The 22958-nt window shown below is 34.8% G+C and overlaps 5 protein-coding genes, 1 long non-coding RNA gene and 1 pseudogene across 6 annotated transcripts; 3 read left to right on the forward strand and 4 right to left on the reverse strand.

The window, feature by feature from the left end:
* On the forward strand, positions 4589-6951 carry LOC104729209 (homogentisate 1,2-dioxygenase-like). The gene is made up of 9 exons (XM_010448131.2): positions 4589-4835; positions 4925-5155; positions 5234-5313; positions 5466-5633; positions 5713-5888; positions 5969-6038; positions 6151-6305; positions 6385-6468; positions 6554-6951. Exons 1-9 carry the CDS (start codon positions 4645-4647, stop codon positions 6782-6784), a joined length of 1386 nt encoding a protein of 461 aa, XP_010446433.1. The 5' UTR covers positions 4589-4644; the 3' UTR covers positions 6785-6951.
* On the reverse strand, positions 6847-11390 carry LOC104729200 (endonuclease MutS2-like). The gene is made up of 18 exons (XM_010448120.2): positions 11040-11390; positions 10831-10959; positions 10574-10741; positions 10386-10469; positions 10253-10303; positions 10027-10083; positions 9856-9938; positions 9564-9687; positions 9403-9462; positions 9044-9292; positions 8807-8957; positions 8545-8672; positions 8314-8361; positions 8082-8212; positions 7914-7996; positions 7628-7802; positions 7228-7502; positions 6847-7142 (listed from the first exon to the last, which is right to left on the reverse strand). The coding sequence occupies exons 1-18, from the start codon at positions 11277-11279 to the stop codon at positions 6982-6984; spliced, it is 2397 nt and encodes a 798-aa protein (XP_010446422.1). The 5' UTR covers positions 11280-11390; the 3' UTR covers positions 6847-6981.
* LOC104729193 (proteoglycan 4-like) lies at positions 11477-12448 on the reverse strand. Its single transcript, XM_010448107.1, has 2 exons — positions 12002-12448; positions 11477-11893 (listed from the first exon to the last, which is right to left on the reverse strand). The coding sequence occupies exons 1-2, from the start codon at positions 12110-12112 to the stop codon at positions 11609-11611; spliced, it is 396 nt and encodes a 131-aa protein (XP_010446409.1). The 5' UTR covers positions 12113-12448; the 3' UTR covers positions 11477-11608.
* LOC104729218 lies at positions 12569-15494 on the reverse strand (annotated as a pseudogene).
* On the forward strand, positions 16890-17603 carry LOC104729236. The gene is made up of 3 exons (XR_758237.2): positions 16890-17103; positions 17280-17350; positions 17536-17603. It is a non-coding gene; the product is annotated as an uncharacterized LOC104729236 (long non-coding RNA).
* On the reverse strand, positions 17938-18715 carry LOC104729226. The gene has a single exon (XM_010448153.2). It carries the CDS (start codon positions 18596-18598, stop codon positions 18110-18112), a length of 489 nt encoding a protein of 162 aa, XP_010446455.1. The 5' UTR covers positions 18599-18715; the 3' UTR covers positions 17938-18109.
* On the forward strand, positions 19391-21555 carry LOC104729242 (vesicle-associated protein 4-1). The gene is made up of 7 exons (XM_010448169.2): positions 19391-19837; positions 20036-20106; positions 20244-20325; positions 20410-20531; positions 20782-20859; positions 20961-21080; positions 21176-21555. Exons 1-7 carry the CDS (start codon positions 19567-19569, stop codon positions 21236-21238), a joined length of 807 nt encoding a protein of 268 aa, XP_010446471.1. The 5' UTR covers positions 19391-19566; the 3' UTR covers positions 21239-21555.

The raw sequence follows: 22958 nt of genomic DNA on the forward strand, positions 1-22958 counted from the left end.
TATGCGGGTTCCAAGCTTAGCTGTCTCCCTTGGCTAAGCTTGAGGGGGACAATTGACCATGATCACATTGCCCATATCTCTATGTGGACGTCCGTTCGTCTATAAGGCCGAGTTATCTGTGTGGATAAAGAGGCCTTGTTGGTGTAAGTCCATGAGAAGGTTCGAAATCTCTTTATAGCCGTTAGAGGAGAAGAGAAAATAAAGTCTTGGGCGGTGCATTTAAGGAAACAATTAGAGGATGAGTTCAATCTTGGGAAGAACTAATTCTCCTTCTTTATTCCCTATGTGATTTATTGTAAAGGGTGTAGCCCTAGTTCTCTTGGTATTTATATCCTTTGTAAACCTTTGTAAGAGTAATTTATGGGATTTAATTCTATCCTCATTCTCTTTGCCGTTCTCTTTTTTCATCTCTTCCGCTTAAATCCCAACAGTCAAGTTTTCTGAAAAAAAAAAAAAAAAAAANTTGATGATCTATAAATCTTATTACAAAGTAATAATTTATATTTGCTATATAAAATCACGTCAAAAATAATAACATTATATACAAATTAAAGACTTATATAAAATATTATGTTGCTCTCAACTTCCACTAATTAATTTTATACACATCATAAATCGAAGATTGAAAATTGAAGTTTCAAAAAATTCACAAAAAAAAACACTCTCCTTCCACTGAATAATAACTTTTTTTATATATAATAAAAACACTCAATAATATCTTATGCTCCAAAGATTTCTTTCCTTTTAGACAAAATAGTGGGCAATAGGTAGTCTCTCCTCTTATGTATACAGTATATGTGATCTTGGCAATATAGATTATTCATTTATAATGTATCTAAACCCCAATTTAAAATTGAAGTATAATTAAAAGAATATTTTGTGATGTATCAATCTTTTAATTGATTTGAATGGTCGCTTCATAACATCAACAACTATTTAATTACAAATTTTGAAATTCAAAAATGTATGAAATAAATAGAAAATAAAAATTAATAGATAATAAGAAACATTTTAGGTAAAAACTCACTTGGTGCTATTCGATTAATGCTTTCTTTCATCATACACAAATAGTATACATGGTAAGTTAAAAAAAAACACTAAAAAAAAAAAACAAAGATGGAAAAAAGTGAGGGATAACCTGGTATGAATGATCTCTTATAATTTAATTAAACTGCCAAACAAAAGAATATCAAATATATTAGTTGCAGACTAAACAAAACAGAAACATCTCACAATGAGATCAATTATTTAATTAGAAATCTGGAAATTCAAAAATTTATGAAGTAAATAAAATAAAATAAAATAGAAGAAGAATAGATCAAGATGAAACCTCACTTGGTGCTTTCGGTTCAGTATTCGGTTCATGTTTTATTTCATCCTACACAAATACACCATACATGTTAGTTACGAAAAGCTAAAAGAAAGCGAAAAAAACAAACGTTAAAAAAAAGAAATTGGACGAATGTGGGAGATGATGACTCGAAAGACGTTGAAAATGGCTTTTATATAGTTGGAGAAGCATAAATTTCGGAGTGAGTATTAAGATTTTTTTTTTTTTTTTTGAATTTTAATTTATTGCTAAGATATTTGTGTAATTTTGCTTATCTTAATTTTGGAATTGTTAACTTAGAATTTAGAAATAAGCTATAGAATATGATAACTAATACTCCCTCTGTATCATAATAGATGATTTTCTAGAAAAAAAATTTGTATCACAAAGATTGATTTTCTGTATTTTTTACTAATTAATGCTAAGAAATTGTAGTTTTCAAGAATCATTGATTGAGAATTTAAATTTTAATGAATTACTATTGGTTGATAGTTATGAAAATATATTTTTATAAATAAAAATGCATTTATACCTAAACATTCAATGTTTTTCTTAATTTGTAGTATTTGTTTTGCCTTTTTTGCAGAAAAATCGGACGAATACATTATTGAATTAAATGTTAGTTTGTGATTTGGAGATATCTTTATTGTTAGTATTAAATGTTAGTTTGTGATTTGGAGATATCTTTATTGTTAGTATTAAATGTTAGTTTGTGATTTGGAGATATCTTTATTGTTAGTATTAAATGTTAGTTTGTGATTTGGAGATATCTTTATTGTTAGTATTAAATATTGGTTTTGTTAAATTAATTTGTTTCTATAAATCGTTTAGTTAGAAGAAAAATCAACAATTATTAATATCTTCAAATTCTCTTAATTTTAGGAAATCTCAGTTGTGAAAAATCTTGTTTTAAATTTTTATTTAATATTATAAATTAAAAATATTTAATGTCAGTGGCATTCTCTGTAAATAGTACTGAACTTCAGGATTTATTTCATAAGTTTCTCCAAAAATGTATATATAGATGAATGGGTCTTTTGCGGATGCAGCCGATCCTACACACAAGTGACGTAGCTATTAGACCATCATGCACACTGTTAAAAAATCAGACTTTAGGCCTTTTATAAGCTTATACAGTATTATGTTTTTAAGTATATTTTTCAGTTGACTTTATATGGTATACATTATCTTATTTATCTTTATATTTAAGACAATATATAATTTAATATTATAATTTAATATATAATTTAATATTATATATTATAAATCATTTAATTTATTCTTTAATTTATGTAGCATATTGTCCAATAATGATACATATAGGAATTTCAATATACTTTAGTAGTTATTTCTCTTTAAATATTTATAAATTATATATATTTAAATATACTTTAGTTTTTTTTAGTTAGAATAAAATTACAAAATAATGTAATAATCAGATAATGTTAATTATATCTATTAAACAATGAGAAAGAAAAAAGAGAAAATCATTAGGGGACAATATGCTACACAAATTAAAGAATAAATTGAACATCTTATAATGTATAATATCAATTAATATTGTGTCTTAAATATAAAGATAAATAAGATAATTTATATCATATAAAGTCAATTTAAAAAACTCACTAAAAATATTAAAGAGAAAATGACACATGTTGAAAAAAAAGAGTGTCAAATAACAATTTCTTAGAACTTGTCAAAAGAGAATCTTACTTTAAAGAAAGACATGTTTGTTTTGGTTGAAATTCCTATATGTATCATATATTAATAGTTACAGTAACTATTTATATTTTAAAAAACAATAAATAAATTTATTTATGAACTTTCTCACATATTTATTAAATTTTATATTCTATCACATGTGAAAAGAGTATAGATGTAAGAGATGAGGAGTGTATATCAGAAAATAAAGAGAAAAGTAATTGTGAAAAAATGTTCAAAAATAGATAAATTATATAATGCTTAATAAAATAAATTTGACATTTATATAGGTTTATATTTTTAATATTAAATAATTATAATTATTTTTAATGGTTCATATTAGTAATAAAAAAATAATAGTTCCGCATTACTGTAATGATGGGTTTTTCTACGTTTCGTTATCTACAATAAATAACAAACAGAATCAAGTTTGGCCAATTGGCATTCCTTATTATTATCTTTTCAATTATGGACGTCTCGTTTGTTCTGTTCTCAAAGAGGGATAATCTTGAGTCTTGAAATAGCTAGCTTCTTCAACATTTAACAAAGAAATCAAGACGATTCCTAATTAACGCAGAGTGATAGTATTTTGTTGGTTCTCTGGACTTCTAGGTTGATGAGGTTTATTACTTAACCTTTTTCCAAGATGATCATATGGTTTGGAACAACAAAACAAGACAAACCCATCAATGTGAAACTACTTAAGACGGTGGATGCAAATTTACAATGAACAATTAGAATCGCACAAGAATAATGTTAAGCCTAACTTTCCTGGTAACTTAAAACTGCGCTTTTTCCGACCATTAGTGAAAAAAAAATAGGATTGAAAGATAATGAAATTTGTAAACAAAAGACTTGATGGAGTGATGGAAGTTTTATTTGTACATAAACCTTGCTAGATATCTTTGTTTCAATTTTTTCTTTTTTTGCTATGAATCAACCTATGGGACCATTTGTTAGAGGTGGTGACTGATCCGAGATTGACTAAGTTTCTTGCTATACAATCAACCTATGGGTTCATATATGGAACAAAGATAAAGCGACATGAAAATACAATTGAACATCTCTCTGATGGGGTCACATGTAAAAAAATTTAGGGGATGAAAAAGGAACCTGTCAGACCGCCGTGCGACCACCCCGGCAAGGTAGAACCGAGCCGAGTAACGATCCTCTACAGGACCGGATGCGTCCAAGGACATATCGTAGCCGTTAATCACGCTCTGATCGCACGGTAATGGTTCATCAACCAGGGTTAAGGGCCTGTCTCCTTAGAAATCAAGGAAACAGAGGTACGAGCCTATAGAACAGATCCTGTTCAAGTAAGGTCGTGACCATTGGTACTTCCTCTTCATATATAAACAAGAATCATTCTCACTAACTCACCGATGTGGGATAAAAACTCAGCAAGTTAAAAGTAACCAAAACTAGGCCTAATTATAAACAAAGCCCATTTATATTCAAGCCCAACAATTTATATTTGAACAAAAAAAAAAAAGAGTTTTAAAATCAGACGTTGTTGGATCAACACGCCACGTCAGCATCACTCCCACATGTTAAATTGGTATCGATCATCGTCTCTCTCTCTTTGACTCTCCTGTGTATGTGAAGAAGCCATGGAAGAAGAGAAGAAGAAGCTTGAAGAGTTGAAGTATCAATCAGGCTTCGGCAACCATTTCTCATCGGAGGCTATCGCCGGAGCTTTGCCGTTAGATCAGAACAGTCCTCTTATTTGTCCTTATTGTCTTTACGCCGAGCAGATCTCCGGTACTTCTTTCACTTCACCACGCAAGCTCAACCAACGAAGGTTCTTTCGTTTACTCTTACGTGTTTTTTATTTTGTAAATTTAGATAATTTTTCGTTAAAAGTTTTGATCTTTTTCCATCTTTGTTCAGCTGGTTGTATCGGATTAAGCCATCGGTTACACATGAACCGTTCAAGCCACGTGTACCAGCTCATAAGAAGCTTGTGAGTGAGTTTGATTCATCGAATAGTCGTACGAATCCTACTCAGCTTAGGTGGAGAGCTGAGGATATTCCTGAATCGGCTACTGATTTCGTTGATGGGTTATATACTATTTGTGGAGCTGGAAGCTCGTTTCTTCGCCATGGATTCGCTATTCACATGTAAAAATCTTTCTTTTTGGTATCTCTGGTTCATTTTTTTTGATAAAGTAATGATCTTTGATTCGTTTTTTGTTGAAGGTATGTGGCTAACAAAGGAATGAAAGACTCTGCCTTTTGCAACGCTGATGGTGACTTCTTGTTAGTTCCTCAAGTAGGAAGTAAGTTTAGTAGTTCATTGTTTATAAAGTTCACATCTTTGGTATGGAATTTAAGATGAATCGTTGATGTGTTTAGTTTAGTAAGTTATGTGTAAGCAACGGATTTAAGATCTTTCCTTGATTGATTCTGATGTTTTTGAGTGGGTGTTTAGGGCTATGGATTGATACTGAGTGTGGAAGGCTATTGGTATCTCCTGGTGAAATTGCTGTCATACCACAAGGATTTCGTTTCTCGGTAGATTTACCGGATGGGAAGTCGCGAGGTTATGTTGCTGAAATTTATGGGGCTCATTTTCAGCTTCCTGATCTTGGACCAATAGGTACTCTTGAGTTCTTTTAGATTCAACCTGAGTATCCTGGATTGTGTTTATAAGGAATTGTATCGCTGGATGTGTACAGGTGCCAATGGTCTTGCTGCACCTAGAGACTTTCTTGCACCAACGGCATGGTTTGAAGATGCATTGCGGCCTGACTACACCATTATTCAGAAGTTTGGTGGTGAACTCTTTACTGCCAAACAAGATTTTTCTCCATTCAATGTGGTCGCCTGGCATGGCAATTACGTGCCTTATAAGGTGAATACATGTTTATTGAAAGCATAAGCTTTTGAAAAATCAACACACTTTTATCTGATGATATCATTTTCCCTTTGCAGTATGACCTTCAGAAGTTCTGTCCATACAACACCGTCCTCTTAGACCATGCAGATCCATCTATAAATACAGGTTGGTGGTTCTCTGCACAAAATCTATTCTTATTTCTGTTTCGTTATGAGTAGGTTACTGGTTCTGTATTGTAAATCACACTCACTCTTTGGGGAAATTATTGTACTCTCAGTTCTTACAGCACCAACGGATAAACCTGGTGTGGCCTTGCTTGATTTTGTCATATTCCCTCCTCGATGGTTGGTTGCTGAGCATACTTTTCGACCTCCTTACTATCATCGTAACTGCATGAGTGAATTTATGGGTTTAATCTACGGTGCATACGAGGTAAACCGCATCAAGTTCCTGCTTCTGCAAATCATTAGCTTAATTACTGAAATCTGTAAACTGACTTCACAATTCACAGGCCAAAGCTGATGGATTTCTCCCTGGTGGTGCAAGTCTCCATAGCTGTATGACACCTCATGGTCCAGATACTACCACATACGAGGTATCAATTCTTTTTCCTCCGAGATCATATTGATCCCCTGAATGTGACAATTGAAGTCTGAAGCATTTTTATAATTATTTTGTAGGCAACAATTGCTCGAGTAAATGCAATGGGGCCTTCTAAACTCACAGGTACAATGGCTTTCATGTTCGAATCAGCCTTGATTCCTAGAGTCTGCCATTGGGCTCTGGAGTCTCCTTTCCTCGATCACGACTACTACCAATGTTGGATTGGCCTCAAGTCCCACTTCTCACGCATAGACTTAAACAAGACGAATGCTGAACCAACAGAGAAAGAACCACGAGCTTCGGTGTAAAGAAAACACTTCACACTTTCAATACCCAGTCTGTACAGACCTTCACCATATACATGTATAAGAAAGCATACAACAAGAACATATGTAATTAGTAGGTAGTTTCTTCATATCACTTTAGTTACATCGTAATGTACTCTGAAGCTAATATAACTGTGTTCGTTTAGATATTAATGAATACATAATCGTGGCTCTTAGATTCAGGCCACAACATCAGTCAGTTTCACTTTCATCTTCATGATGCCTACTTGCACTAAGATCTCTTTCTTCGACTGTTCTACTTTCAAAACAGTCGCTTTTTTGCCAAGAGAAGAAACAAACACCGAGCTACCAACTTCAGGAACCTTTTGAGCCGCAGCTTCTGTTAATACAGAAACATGGTTCAGATTCAAAGATCATAACCAGACAATAGCTATATTTTAAAGGGCTTAAACTTGTTTAAATACCAGAAATTGGTCGTCTCTCTACCACAGATGATGAACGAATTCCACTATCTTCATCATTTGTCTTTTCGACTTTTGTTTGGAGTTGCGTAGCTACCTTTGACTGAGAAGATTGAGCAGCAGATGCACGAAACTGTTGCAATGTTCTGCGAAGTGTAGAACGAGTCATTGAACCAGCCTGAGTTAGTTCTTGTCTCATTTGTCGTCTCTCTTTGGTGGCATGGTCGTTAATGTTCTTTTGTGCTGTGAGTAGATTCTCATGAAGCTCTTTTGATAGCCTAGAACGAAAAAAATAAAAACATAAACATGAAGCTCATATGTTCAAGTTCCTGACTTTCATGTCTCAAAAATCTAATTTCAGTTCTTCAGTAGTTTAATCTTTTAAATAACCATAGATTCGTACCTTATATAAACACGTGCCTCATTCAAAAATCTCTGATATTCCTGCTTGTACCGTTCCATGTCAAGTATGACCCCATTGATCTCAGCACTTGCAGAGCCATAAAGTTCACGAGCACCCTCGATAATATCACATGGAAGCCCCAACCTTTCGGCTATGTTTATTGCATTCGAACGACCTGACAATCATACTCATATGTGGGTTAGTTAAGCATATTAACTCTGACTCTATTTTAGGGGTAAACAAATTAATCGATCATTAAAGAGTCTAGATGAGCATGTAGCTAAACCTGGTACTCCCCATAAGATTTTGAAAGTTGGTTTTAAGTTCAGGTCATCAAACTCCATGCAAGCATTCTCAAAGGCAGAATTGCTACAATAGATGCAGAAAGAAAAAGAAGTTAATACTCTTTAAAACCTTGGGTAATCCGAATAAAAAGGCAGGTGAGTTTTAAAACCTGTATTTAAGCGTCTTAAGTTCTCCGTGATGTGTAGTTGCCATTGTGAGTAGAGAACCGCTTTCGGCAAAAGATTCAAGAATTGCCATTCCTAATGCAGCTCCTTCAAGCGGATTTGTTCCAGCTCCAACCTGTTAACAGCGCAAGAGTTCAAAGCATATTCTTTCAAGTAATTTGGTCCAAAAGAGATATAGACTCCTAGCCATTTATCATGGCCAGTCTTTTAACTTACTTCATCTAACAACACAAGTGATCTGCTTGTTGAATGTGAAAGAATTTCCTGCAAGTCGATCAATCGGAGTAGAAGATACATAAGTTGTATACATATCAAGAGAGTTACATCTTCCAAACTGATTAAACTATCATTTGAAACCGGATAGAAGTTTTACCAAAACTGATAAACTTAGCGAGTTCAAGTTTCGTAAGAATAAAAGCTGTGACAACAACAGAGAATCCGACTTACACTAATTTGCTTCAAATGACCAGAAAAGGTAGAAAGTGACTGCAGCAAAGATTGTTCATCACCAATATCAGCATAAATGTTGTCAAACCAAGGTATGCGTGCAGATTCAGTTGCTAGAACATAAAGACCTACAAAAACCATTACGCTCTTTTAATTGATATGATGTTAAGTTTCTCAAATCTCTCACTCTCTCCCAAGGGCTTTATATCTTTTGGTGGAGTTTTTAATTCACAGAAGGTATTGTAAGTTTCATATGTCTTACCTGATTTTGCCATCATCGCAGCGAGTCCAACTGATTTCAAGCAAATGGTTTTACCTCCTGTGTTTGGACCGGTAATAACCAAAACCTTAGTGCCTTTAGAGATCTGGAAATCAGCTGGAATTGGCGGAGCTCCTGATAATACCGTGTCTGCCTGAAAAATCAACCATGTATTTATTAACAAATTCAGCTGAAACGCATCATCAATCTACTCAAATGATCATAACATGGGAAACTTACTGTTTTATGATATTTTACAGTCTCCCGCGTCTTTCTTATGCTTTTCTTGTGTTGGTGAAGCAATAGAGGATGATAACATCTAGGTAGATACAGCAACCATTCTTTTCTAGAAATCGATTCCTCGCTGGATAAGTTACTCTCCGGTGAGTTTTCTCCACCAGACAAAGATTCAACCCCATCTTCAGGTGGCAAGTATATATCAGGATGTGCACCACCATATGCACTACTGTAAGTTGCTCGAGCGTTTATCTAGCAGGAAAAAAGCACTCATGTTTGGAAGGTCATGTTGCTGGGATTTGTTTTGCTGAGTTTTGCTTCAATGGAAAGAGAAATGGTTGGTAATAAAAGAATACACTTACCACATCGAGCTTAATAGAGTAGTTCAACACCACCTCGATATTATAAAGATCAACGTGCATCTGTTTTGCTTGCATCAAATTGAAAAAAAATGTCAACAAGCAGAAAACAATAAGAAGGAAAAATACAGAATTCGAACTTTAAGAGATTTATACTCAATTACCTTTTCAGTTAGCATTGAAAGAATTTCAGCCTCAGCCTTTGCAACTGATGCTCTCGCACTTTGAAGGTCATCATTCAAAGAGACCGCAGCTACTGGTTCCGCCGCAGTCCCTCCACCTGAACCACTGTAACAAATATTACCTTCAAGAGATAGAATTTTCAAAATAAATCACTCAAGGAGAAGCATAACTTCTCAATAAATTGGCCAATGGTAATGAAACTCTTTCTTAATAATCTGTAATACTGAATCTTCTTTGCTAACTGAAATGTGAAATCTACAAATTCAATTTTACCTGGAAAGCAGAAGACCATTAACAGAAGTTAGTTGATTTGAGCTCATTTGTATACACCATCTTCCATCAATTTCAGCCGCTACCTGAAATATTATTTTAAATGATTACTAGGGCCAACGTCAGAAAATGAAGAATTGTCTTTTACCTACGCCACTTTAAGAGAATACTTACCATGACAGAATCGTCACCCTTCTGGCTCCTTATAATAGCATCAAGCAGTTGCTGCAGCTGCAAGGAGACATCAGGAAGGTTTCAGACAAAATAACTTTAAAATACATCTTTCTCAAAACATGTTTATAGTAAGCAATATATATTCAAAGAGCTAAGATATCAAAGAATACTCAAAAACAGTTTTGACAATCTTCAATTCACAGTTACAAAGAAAAACGAAATTGACCTTTCTTTCAAGTGTCTGCACACGTTCACGTGATTGTTTCAGGGCACTACTCTGAAACAATAAAAGACGAGTTCAACATAATGGTCATGCTTCTTGGCAACAATGTAGTCAAAAGTGAGACAAAAGAACAAACCGCGGAATCTTTGATTCTACCATCAGGATCTATAACTTGTTCAACCAACTTGACAAATGATCTATTTATCACAGGGTGCATTATCTGCAAGAGAGGTAAGGAACACACAAAGACTACATATGAGGGAGCCACCACAATGCTGAAGTTAAAAAAAGTATCAAAAAATTGGAGAGAAACTGCAAAAATACCAATTCAGATAGAGGCAGAAACCGTTTGTACCAATCTCCATCTTGCTTAATAGCAGCTTTCAAATCAAACTGCAAATTATCGAAGAAACGAAGAAGAGAAGCCACTTCAAGTGCTTGATCTGCTCGTAAAGAAAGCCTCCTCCGAGCATGACGAACTCCCGATTCAACCTTCACAATAACAAATTAAACAATTCAAAACTATACAAATTCATTTAAAGATTAACACTTTAGAGACTGAGGATGATGAAAATATTTACAAGAGAGATATGAATGCTGGAGAGGTCAAGACAGAAGGAACCATGTTGAAGCATTTTAATGGCGGCTTCTGTTTCATCCAAAAGCTTCAAACTTTCATCGAAACTCTGGTCAAGAGCCCAAAGCTTTTTCTGAAAAAAACCCAACACTATCTATGTCAATTCAAAGCAGAGAAATCATCTCCGGCTACCCCAAAAGAAAAAAATCAAACCTTTGTAGCTTCGCGACCTAGAGAAGTACGAGCAAAAGAAGCGACAACATCGCAGAGCTTGTCCCATTCCAACACTCTCAAGCTATCGATTTGAGATTTTGGTTTTGATCGGCAAACAAGAGTCGGAGGAGATGATGAAGAAGAGATTAAACTCAGATTAACAACACTGTTTCTGTTTCCCAAAGAGTTTCTTCTTATCACTAAGCCACAGTTGCAGAAAGCTACCGATAAAGTCTGCATTTTTATTTTTTTCTCCTTAGGTTTTCAGAGAAGAAGAATTGTAACAATCCAATTTCAATCAACCAAAATTTCCCAATTTCCATCATATTTGTGAAACCTTATCTTGACTTGTGATGTTATATATGTTTTGCAAAAATTTAAATTTAATAACTTTACCATAACTTGGAATTGAGAGGAAAAGAGAAGAAGGTCACACAAGTCACAAATCACAACAGGTCTATTGTTTCATAAAGTACATGTGGTTAACAATAACAATACAACAGTGGTGGGTATAACATATGGGGATATTAGAACGGTATTGGGGTTTTGAGAATTGAAAATGAATTTAATCAAAGAGTTACAAGAGGCTCTTCGTTGGTTTTGGTGGTGTCATTGGCTGCTGTAGCCTCCTCTTGTTTTGTTGGCTCAGTCTCCTTAACAGTTTCGACGACAGCTTCTTCGGTCTTCACCACCTCTGGGGCTGGCTCAGCTTCAGCAGGCTTGGCGGTTTCAGCCTCGGCAGGCTTGGCTGGTTCTTCCTCTGCAGGCTTGGCTGGCTCAGCTTCCTTCTGTGTCTCTGCTACATCTTCAGCAGACTCTTCCTTCTTCTCTGCGACAACTTCATCTGCCTTCTCCTGTTAATCAACCGGGAAAACGAAATGACAAAAGAATCACACCCATCATCAAACCATAGACAAAAATGGATAAGAAGCGATTGTCTCTAATGAAATTGATCAACAAACCTGAGCTACGGTCTCGGTTTCAACATTCTTGGACTCGACGACAACGTTTTCAGTGGTGGCAGAGGTTTCAAGGATATCAGACTCCTTAGGTTTGCTCGCACAGCCTCCCATGGTGTTTAAAGAAAATAAATTGGTTTGAAACAAAAAACAAACAAACAAATTTACACAATGGGAAGAACTGTGGAGCTACAAAAAAATGAAACTCCTTTTTCTGATTCCTTTCAAGAAGCCAAAACTGTTTTCTTATTTTCTTTATTAGAGGCTGAGCGAATGTAGCAGAAGACAACAAAGAGATATATATAGTGGTTTATACGGAACAAACAACACAAAGCTATTTCAGGAAAAAGACTAAAAACATTTCATGTCACCGTAGATTCTTTAAGGCTCTACTCTGTCAACGACCTATTCTACAGGAGAAAAAAAATAAACCTCATTCTCAACCGCTCTTATGTTTTTGCCTTCTGGTTTTAGCCCAAAAACTCTTCTTATGCCAGATAGACTCTCGAGTCTCGACCATAACAAGAGTGGGAAATTGAAATAAAGAAGCCAACACTTAGGACCAAAATCTGGTGCAAAACCTCTTTTAGACAGTTGAGTTTAGATCTGTTTTCTAGTTTCCAAAATGGTTTTATAAGGTAAGATAACTGTTTCATATATGAAAAGAAAAAAAGAAGCTGATAAATGGCTATAAGCCTTCACATGTCAAAAGAATTATGGTTCCCTAGGTTCAGCTACCATAGCTTCTATTCAAGTTTGTTGACATCGGTAGAGGATTCTGATGCTGCATTATCCGTGAAACCACTGTTGGCACCATTCTTGACAAGGGATTTGTACATTGTTAAAGCTTGAGCGATCATGCTACCAGGATTGTCAACAGCACTCGGAAGCAGCAATGTGTTACCCTAACAAGAACAAATATACAACTCTATTAGATAATCCCAAGGGAGGAGGACGAGATTAGAAAGCAGATGTGATCAAGTAATGTTGTGTTTACCTTTTTAGCAATGTTGCCAAAAGCACTAATGTATTGCTCCGCAGTTCTCAAACTCGCAGCCTGCATATTGCACCACGATTTTAAGCATATGAGATATCAATTTGGAAAGCAAAACAAGTAAACTTAAAGTTAGCATTTGCAAGTCCATTAAGCCTACTTAACGTCAGGGGAATCAGTTATGGGAGAACAGGTTAGATAACATAATGCATTCACATTTGAAGGGTTAAGTAGCAATAAACACCTAAGTGATCAAGTTAAAACTAACAATCTGATAAAACAGTATTAACACCTAAGTGATCAAGTTAGTTTATTTATCTCAAAATTCTGGAAATCATGCTTAGAAATCACTGCTTGATCTAATGAACTCACCTCCATTCCACCAGTTGCCTTGAGGGATTGAGAAACCATGGCCAGTCCATCAGCTGTTGCTTGTGCTCTAGCTAATATTGCTTCGGCTTCACCTGGAGAGCAACAGCACAAATAAAGAAAACGTTAAGATGAAACAAACAGAGTCAGTTGTGATGAGTTTAACTGACAAATGGCTCCACGTCTTAGTAATATGAGTCCACGTTTTTCAAACTTAGAATGTTTACTAAATACTAACCCTGTGCTCGATTGACTTGATCCATCCTTGCAGCTTCTGATTCCAAGATTACAGAACTTTTCTTACCATCAGCTCTATTGATATGGGCTTGTCGTTCTCCTGTTAAAGTTAGGATAGTAGATTATGAGAAACAAATTGAGCAGGCTTAACTGTAAATAAATCAAATGAGCTGTTGCAAACATAGATCAATCCCAGAACATAAACTCTCAAGGATAAGCCATGCAAATTTACCTTCAGACTCAAGAATCTGGGCTCTCTTTCTACGTTCAGCTTCAGCTTGCATTTCCATAGCAACTCTCACTCCATTAGGAGGCATGATATCCCCTGAATAAAACATGTATTAGATACAAGGCCAAAAGGGTATCCAGCAAAGATTCAATAGAATTAATAACTCACTGATCTCATAACGAAGGCACTGAAGACCCCAATCTTGTGCAGCAACATTGATGGCTTCCTGCAAGAGTAATTCATTTTAAAATTGTTCAGATGCTTCTGATATCCAACACATAAACTACAAACGCATAATGCATTCCAGAACACATCAACAACAATACTCTTATCTTACAAATGTAAACTCAAACTCATCTAGCCAGCTATCATGAACTGAACAACACAGTTAAACAATCTGAACCTTAATCTTAAGTAGTAATATAAGACCCACTACAGATGCACATTAACTAACATCAATGACCATGAACTATCAAAGGACCCCAGTTTTCAATTTGAACGAACATCAAGTACATTAAAAGCAAACAACCAAAAAAAACTGAACCAGAAGCAAAGAGAACATACCACAATCTTCTCATTTAGAGTATCTCGTTCCTCAAAAGTCTTGTCAAGAGTGATTTTCCCAAGCTCACTACGCATAGTAGTCTGAGCCAGCTGGACAACAGCATAGATTGGATTCTCAACACCATAAGAGGCCAACTTAGGATCCACAATCTGCAAAGAAACTCAAAGATCAATAAACAGTTTAGGAAGAATATCAAAATTTATAGCAAGAGGATCTGGAAACGAAGATAAACACCTTAACGTATAGAACACCATCGATGTGAATGCTAACGTTATCCTTTGTAATCGCAGTCTGATTACCAATAGGAATAGCTTCCTCCTTTAGAGAATGAACATAAGCAATACGATCCACAAGCGGAACAAGGAAGTGAATCCCTGACTGCAAAGTCTTGACGTATTTACCAAACCTCTCAATCACACAAGCTTTCCTCTCCGGCACGATTCTGATCCCCCAGTTCGACGGCGGATTAATGTGGTAGCTACACACACAAACAAAAATTTCAGCGAAGATCCGTTAAATCAACCTAACCTAATCAATCAAATCCCAAAGGTTTGTACTACTGAAATCAGAATTCCAAAGAGCGTATATAGGTTTAAAATACCTGTCGTAAGAACTGCTGGGAGAGGAGAAGTTACGAACGCCGGAGAACTGTTGCGGCAGAGTAGCTCCGGAAGATTGATGAAGAAACCTGGAGGCAAAGGATTTCATCGGCGACGGTGCCGGTTTCTTGATTTGGTAACTACAAAAATCAAAAAAACGAAATCAACACAAAAATCCGAACAGGTATTCACAGAATGTATAAGAAATCGTAAGATTGAAACGAACCTGGTGAGAGGACTTCTTCCGGTAGAGCTGAAGTTACGGACGGAGGTGGTAGTGGAGGCGGCGGCGAGGGAGGATATTATCTTGGGAACAGCAGCGGAAAGCATAGGGAGGAACTTGACGGCGGCGGTGTAACCACCGGATCTTGCAAGCGCGAGCTGACTCATCGTTGAATGAGCTGTGTAACAAACTCTCTCTGAACTTTGAACTTGGAGAAGGGGAAATAGAAGAAGAAAAAAAAACCTTTAAATCTTTTTTTTTATTGTTTGATTTGTTTCTTTCTTCAAGCTCTTTTTAATTTGACGGGTTGACTTATTTTATACTAGTTAGAAAGAAAAAAATTACTTGGAGGAGAAGCGGTTTAAAAGTGTCAAGTAAAAAAAAATGAAAATACGTGGGGAAGGGTCAAAAAGAGAGATTCAGCTTCTTTTTTTCTTTTTTTTTTTTATTATTCTTGCTTAACACGAATTTGTTAAAGGCTATAAACCCTAAGACTTTGATGTATAAATCTGTATTATGTTGTCTAATTATAAGATTACGACATGTGTTAATTTTTAAAGATAAGAATTGTCACATGTGTTTCCTTTATAATAAAAAATGGCAAGTTATGAATTTTATTACTAAGAGCTTACATTGGAAATAACATACTAAAATTTCATGATTAATATAAAATCATAAAACAAGAAGGATATAATAAAATTCTTTAAATCTTGTCATAATTACGGTAACTAAAGAATTATACTTTCCATTTTCGGAAATGTATTTGAATATTTTGGTAATCTAGAGAAAGTTGGAATGTTAAATTAACGTAATTACGAACATGACAGAAAATTATATCGGTAAAAATCCGTTCATTAAAAATTTCTTTTCCTTTTTTGTTTTTTTTTTTGTTTTATGAATTAACGTGTTTTTTTTTTTAATCCGTTCATTAAAAATTTTAATTCTAAAACGTGTTTTTATTTTTTTGTCACAAAAAAACTATCATTCGACCGTTCAACAATCCTTACATTGTTTCTATACTTGTGTGGTAAAATAAGTTGACACATCTTTTATCCTATAAATTACAAGTTATTTGTCCAATAAAATTAAGCCACGTAAGCTTTGTTTTTAAAAAAAAAAAATAGAGACACGATGTCAAACAAAAAACATAACCGCAATATCGTTTAAATAAATTTGTCAAAAAACATAACTTTTACATTTCTCGATCTTGCACTTATCCACGATCTCCACTAACTCCACATTTCTCGCCAATCTTCTTCCGTATTTATTCGACACAATTCTGTAATTTTTGTAGAAACTACAAAACCCAGAGTTTTTTCTGATTCTGATAAACTCTTAGGCCTTGAATGGTAACTAGTTTTTAAGTTGATTTTGGTTTTTGATTTTTTGAAAATCTATTTCTTTACCATTCAAGATTTTCAAAAATTGGATTCCCTAAAGATTAGGAAAACTAGTTTTTAAGTGGTTTTTCTAAATTTCAAAGAAAAACTAAAAACCATAAATTTGAGATTTTGTGGAAAACCTTTTTTTCCAGCGTAAATTTTTATTTTTGACTTTTTAATTTATTAATTTTTAAATATACAGCAAAAACCAAAAACCAAAAATTTAAAAACAAAAATCCAAAAACCAAAATCTAAAAACTAAAAACCAATGAAAAACTTATTGCCATTCATAGCCTTAGTAACAAATACTATTTTCCCTGTGTACGTAATCTATCTTCTTCTCCCTGTAAAAAGCTTTGATTGTTGGTGTATAAAATGTTTATTACTTTATCTCTTCTCTTTCGTTTGCGGTCGCTACTTCACATGCGTCTACTCGAGTTCATCTTTTCTCTCCCAGCGGCAGCACCAACTTGGCAACCACTATTCTCTTCCTATGCTACCAAATAGGTACAGTTGAGAGGCCATGTTATAAGTACACACATCTACTTACTTTTCTTGGAACTAAAAACTCATATGTGCTATTTGTATCTCTTAGATTTTCTTTCACTAAAAAAATTTACATGAACTTACTTCTTTTTGCTTCTCTGTTCTAATACTATAATCTTGCTGTCTACTGGTTGTAGGTAGTCAAGACCAGCGGTAGAACAAAAATTGACAGAAACCAGCATAGTTCTTCAATCTTCATATATCTGTGGTATCCTATATTTTTTTTTATCTCTCTATTGCTTTCTTTTTTTCCCTTCCTTTCACAAGTGTTATTCAAATCTTGTGTTTCACGCTTTTTTCGTTTTCTTTATGCTATACACTCTTTTGGATACTTCAGATGTTAAGTTTGAATTTGGGAAGATAAAGACTTTTTAATCTCGGCTTTGAGTACAGTTTAAGGTACTTGAAGACAAACCCACAAATACTTATAAGGATGAAGCCACACCACTCAAGTCCGCGAGAAAAAAAATGTACTACTCTGGACTTCAACAAGGACAAATGAAAGTGGGTCAAGACAACACGGCAAGTCCACCAGAAAAGATGTATTACGAGGGACTGCTGCTTTGTGTTTATGTTAATGATGTAATCCATCAGCTAAAGTATGTTTTTTACTATTCAATTTCAATCTACTGCACATATTTAATGTTTGAAACATCATGTTATGAATGTGTGATGGATGAAAAGCTACTCGATTTACTCTCCTTCATGTCACAAGTTTTGTTGCACCACATTAGGTGTATCAAAATCATTTTTTTCAAAACATTTCTTTTATAAAACCAGTCCATTTAGTTTACCAACAGAAATTATCTTCGGAAAACAAAGAAACAATATGCAGAACAAAATCATCAAAAGGTATAATTCTTAATAATGTCTTTAAGTGTGTGTTTGACCCGTACGTAGGACGGGATAAATACTAGTTTAAAGATAAACCCATTTCTTTGGTGACAAGCTTTGCTATCTGAGAAGCTTAACTTGAATCAGAATTTACCCACACAACTGCAAGAGTCACAAGAGAAGCATAGATTGAGGTAGGCAGCTTGTGCACAACTTTGCCAACTCCTGGAATACCTTCCGTGGCCCTCTTGGTAGCGATAGCCACAGTAGGAGCCACAATCAAAGATATGATCAAACCCTGACTAACCACATTGAATGTCTCAGCCGTAAGCTGCTCAAAAAACTTCACAAACTCCTCCCTATCAATTTCTCCATCCAAGTTGATATCACAGTCCGTCATAATGCTTCTGACAAGGTCCTTAGAAGGCGGATCGAAATGAGGACCAGGCAATCTCTTGTTTATGTCATTGTAAACGAGAAGCACGGCGATGTATAGCTCTTCGAACGTAAGATTGGCTCTTCCGGTTTGAATCTTGAACCGATCGAAAACACGATCACATATCGCTTGTACCTGCTTATGCCTCCACTCTTTACCTCGGAGCTTGTTAAAGACTTGTCCCATGGCGATGAATGATAATCTTTTCTTCTCGTCTGATTTTTTTTTTTTTTTTTGACCTCTTCTTCTCGTCTGATTGATTGCACAAAAAATGATTCTTTTTGTTTTTAATATGTGGATCTGAGTGGAGGCGTGTGAGCCACAAAAAAAAACTGTGTTTTAAAAGTTTAAATCATTTACATTATCAAAAGAAACAAATCAATAGGTCACATGTTAGAGTACAGTTTGGATGGACACTATATAAAATAGTATCGTCGGTCCAAAAGATGTTCAAGGCCCATAAACTTTGATTTAGCAACACCTTTTTTTAATATATTTAATTTTTGTTTAAAACTGATTCGAGGATGTTACTTATCCACCTAATATGATTAGTGGAATTTTTGTGAGACCAGATTAACTAATAGTAGTATTTTTAACATCGCATTATTAGGATTATGTTATTTTGGCCAATCCGTAAGTAATGTTATAACACATACATGCGCTGATGCCCAAAAGGCCAAAATGCAACAAAAAAAAGAGCTACACCAACCAAATGCAAACACAACAATGAATGAACAATTTAATTCACAAGTCACAACTAACCAAACCAACCAAACGAATCACTAATTTTTACAAATTCCTTAATAAAATTGCCAACCCCAAAAAAACGTCCCTTAAGACTTTTTTCTATTTGTCAAAAACTCGTTTTCACACCAACCTAAAACACGGATTTCACTAAAACTTATAAACTACTTAAAAAAATAAAAACATCTGAAATCCGATTTAAAAACAAACTCGTGACCCTCACACAGACGCAGAGAACGAGTAAACGCCAAAAGAAAACGCCATTTTTTTTTTGTCTTGAGTCTTCTCTTCTCCTTCCTTCTTTGAAATTCACACCAATTTGTCTCTCTCTCTCTTTTAAGAAACAAAAAGTTTTATTTCAGAAACTTCGAAGTTTGTTCTCCGGTCACCGTGAAATTGATTAAATTCCGATGACGATCGGTGACCGTCAGAATCCGAGTGTGGTGGAGAAGAAGAAGAAGAAGAACCTCTTCAAGCTATGTCCGTTTTGGCAGAGGAGAAGCAACACTTCGTCTTCTACACAGAACCCAAGTCAAAACTACCGTAGCCGCCATGGACATCGGAATACGGATGTTTCCCCCGTCTCTAAGCCTTCCTCGACTATTTCTTCCGTCGCGAAATCACTTCTCCCGTCTCGCCGTCGTCTCCGATTAGATCCTTCCAGTTTTCTCTATTTCCCTTGTACGTCTCTATACTTTAGCTTCTTCCGTCGATTTAGCTTGATTTCGAATTGGGAAACTCTCTGAAATTGATTGATTTTGGTTTTTGAGTTATGATTGTAGTTAGAGAAACCGAAGTTATGAACATTTAGGATTCTTTAGAAGCTCTGATTGTAGTTAGAGAACGAAGTTAAGATTTGGGCGTTTGTGATTGTTTCAGATGAACCTGGTAAACAAGTTCGCAGCGCAATCAAGCTTAAGAATACTAGCAAATCTCATACTGCATTTAAGGTAATGGAGGAGTTGTCTATGTATCATTAAGCATCAGCTTTGCTCTTTGTGTAAAATTCACAAGTCCAGCAGCTAGCTACCTTTGGAAGAGAAGTTGACTTGTTGTTGACTTGGTTTTGTTGTATCTCTTGTTTTAGTTTCAAACGACGGCACCGAAAAGTTGTTACATGCGTCCTCCCGGTGGTGTTTTGGCTCCAGGAGAGAGTGTTTTTGCTACTGGTAAATGAGATTCTTGGAAACATTATGTACCGGCTAAGTTTATACAGACTCTGATGATTGCTTCTTATAAACGTTCAAGTGCAGTGTTCAAGTTTGTGGAACACCCTGAGAACAACGAAAAACAGCAGTTGAACCAGAAGAGCAAGGTTAAGTTTAAGATCATGAGCCTGAAAGTTAAACCAGGGGTAGAGTATGTACCTGAGTTGGTATGTTAAGTCGCTCCTTTCTAACTCTAATCAGTTTATTCATAAGTTCGTTGTTGAAAGATATTATTGTTCAATCTTAGAATATATTGGTAGTTACATATATGACTCTTAATAGGCTAAATGCAATGCAATTGGTATATAGGTTGTCATGGAATAAGCAATCTCTGAGAGTTTTAGGCAGAGGATGTTCAGAGTCATCTTGCTATAGGGTGTTTTTTAAATGATGCATTTTGTGGTGTTTATCATGCAGTTTGATGAGCAAAAGGATCAAGTAACAGTGGAGAGGGTTCTTCGGGTCATTTTTCTTGATGCGGAGGGCTCAAGTGCTGTAAGCTTTTTAGTATATCTTCATGCTGTTAAGAAAACTTATATACTATAGATTTTTTTGTTTGAACATTATAATAAGGAGGATTACGATGAAATGATCAGGCAATGGAGAAACTGAAACGTCAACTGGATGAAGCTGAAGCTGCAGTTGAAGCAAGAAAGAAGCCTCCACCAGAGACAGGGCCTCGCGTGGTTGGGGAGGGTCTTGTCATAGATGAATGGGTATCATAAGCTACCCGCTTTGTTCCTTTTTAACTCTCTCTTTTTCAAAATGAATCCCATTTTTTACTCACCATAGTTTTTATGTCATATATCAGAAGGAGAGAAGAGAGAAGTACCTTGCTCGACAACAAGTCGAAGCCATAGAGTCTTCGTCCTAAAACGCAGAGAGCAATGTGGATTTGTTATATAGGCTTATAGCAGAGGTAAAAGAAACTCTTCTTCATCTTCTGCAGCTGTACATAATTAATTTATCCCTCGATTATGTATTTATCTTTAGACGATTACTTTGTGGTTCTTTGTATGTCTCTGTTTGTTGTATGCTTGCGGCAGTTTTTTACTCTCCCATCAAATTTTGTTTCGGTTGTAATCGAATTCCGTTTTATCTCCCCCCAACCAAAGCTCCTCTGGAAGCAACCAAAGTAAAGACGACAACCAAATTTCTTGCTACATTCTTTTGTATACCAAGATTTTTGAAGTGGTCTTCTTCTTCATTTTATTTTTTTCTGATTAGTAATGTTCTTTTTTTTTTTTTTGATCGGATTATACTGTCCACATGTGTGACCTCTCTAAATGACTAATACCTACCACAACCACAACCACAAGAGTTATACCCAACACTGAGTTTGATGTGTTACTACTTTTGCTCCTTGCATTCAGAAACTACAATATTCTCTACTGGCCCAAAGAATTATAAAACGTAATTGCATTCTCAACTTAAGTGGACTAACTGAGTATATTTTGGAAGGAACAATTATAAAACGTAATTGCATTCTCTAACGTTTCAAGTTAAGCGGCTTCGGTTTCGACTAATCTGGTCTTTCATAAAACCTAACTTTACTAATTTTTTCTATTAAAAATCATGGGAATAACTGAATAAGATACAGCCGCCAAAGAGAATGAGAGGATAATTAAGAATATCTTGTTCTTAAACCTTTGAAAACACGTAACGCTAACCAATTTTTCGTCTTTGTACGCTGAACTCTTGAAGTCTATAACCCCATTCTCTTACTTACAATAGCTATAGCAGCCAGAAGCATTAATGTAACTTTTTTCAGTTGTGAAACTAATCTGGTTAAGACTCACGTGGTATATAATTTATATATAAAGTTTGGAATGCTTTACCAAATACAGTATATAATACTTAAATTAGTAGAGAGAGCTGATTAAGGAACACCATAATCTAAAGTTAGATATTTTTTTTAGTAGAATATTTAATGTTCGATTAAGAAAAGGTGGCAGAAATGGACTCGTGGAGATTATGAAGGAACAAAGACAACTAGAGGTGTCCGTTAATTTTCATGTCGCTTTATGAAACTTTCGGCCAAATTGCACAACCAAAACAAGTAAGTACACAACAATATTCTTCAAGTCTTATCCCCTTTTTTTCTTTGTTCGTTTAACGTCGAATTCTTTTCATTATCTTATCAAAGGACATCTTCTGTTAACTATATAATATATAAATGCACGTATCAAAAATATATATAATTATATATTTATTCCAAGCATATATATTCTACTAATCAAATTTCAGTTGAATCATATCTCGAGCGAATAAATTGTGTTTATTATTTATTACGTGCTTGAAACGTAACTGTAGCTCAGAAGTTTTTAATTAACATGATTCTCTCTAATTAAGCTAAGACTTGGAAAACACGTAGTACATCATAAAATGATTATATTCTGAACAATCATATATATAGAAAAGTACCCTAGTTTCTCATTATTTGTAAACCATATACATATTCAGCATTTAATTTCATCATTCTTTAAAATCCTTAAACAAAGATATCGACAAAGAAACTTTTCTTTTTCTTTTATTGCAATGCAATTTCATTTCTCTTATAACAAAGAAACTGTTTATTTATTTATTTATTATAT

This window comes from Camelina sativa, chromosome 2, assembly GCF_000633955.1.
Source record: "Camelina sativa cultivar DH55 chromosome 2, Cs, whole genome shotgun sequence".
Classification (NCBI taxonomy): Eukaryota; Viridiplantae; Streptophyta; class Magnoliopsida; order Brassicales; family Brassicaceae; genus Camelina; species Camelina sativa.

What these genes read in the sequence shown, in the direction of transcription:
- LOC104729209 (XM_010448131.2), top strand. Translation starts at nt 4,645, where the DNA reads ATGGAAGAAGAGAAGAAGAAGCTTGAAGAGTTGAAGTATCAATCAGGC. An exon ending in CATGGATTCGCTATTCACAT is followed by an intron (nt 5,156 to 5,233) that starts GTAAAAATCTTT and finishes TTTTTGTTGAAG; the next exon opens with GTATGTGGCTAACAAAGGAA. An exon ending in GTTAGTTCCTCAAGTAGGAA is followed by an intron (nt 5,314 to 5,465) that starts GTAAGTTTAGTA and finishes GTGGGTGTTTAG; the next exon opens with GGCTATGGATTGATACTGAG.
- LOC104729200 (XM_010448120.2), bottom strand. Translation starts at nt 11,279, where the DNA reads ATGCAGACTTTATCGGTAGCTTTCTGCAACTGTGGCTTAGTGATAAGA. An exon ending in AGGGTGACGATTCTGTCATG is followed by an intron (nt 9,939 to 10,026) that starts GTAAGTATTCTC and finishes ATAATATTTCAG; the next exon opens with GTAGCGGCTGAAATTGATGG. An exon ending in TTTCAATGCTAACTGAAAAG is followed by an intron (nt 9,463 to 9,563) that starts GTAATTGAGTAT and finishes CAAGCAAAACAG; the next exon opens with ATGCACGTTGATCTTTATAA.
- LOC104729193 (XM_010448107.1), bottom strand. Translation starts at nt 12,112, where the DNA reads ATGGGAGGCTGTGCGAGCAAACCTAAGGAGTCTGATATCCTTGAAACC. An exon ending in AAACCGAGACCGTAGCTCAG is followed by an intron (nt 11,894 to 12,001) that starts GTTTGTTGATCA and finishes GTTGATTAACAG; the next exon opens with GAGAAGGCAGATGAAGTTGT.
- LOC104729226 (XM_010448153.2), bottom strand. Translation starts at nt 18,598, where the DNA reads ATGGGACAAGTCTTTAACAAGCTCCGAGGTAAAGAGTGGAGGCATAAG.
- LOC104729242 (XM_010448169.2), top strand. Translation starts at nt 19,567, where the DNA reads ATGACGATCGGTGACCGTCAGAATCCGAGTGTGGTGGAGAAGAAGAAG. An exon ending in AATCTCATACTGCATTTAAG is followed by an intron (nt 20,107 to 20,243) that starts GTAATGGAGGAG and finishes CTCTTGTTTTAG; the next exon opens with TTTCAAACGACGGCACCGAA. An exon ending in AGAGAGTGTTTTTGCTACTG is followed by an intron (nt 20,326 to 20,409) that starts GTAAATGAGATT and finishes GTTCAAGTGCAG; the next exon opens with TGTTCAAGTTTGTGGAACAC.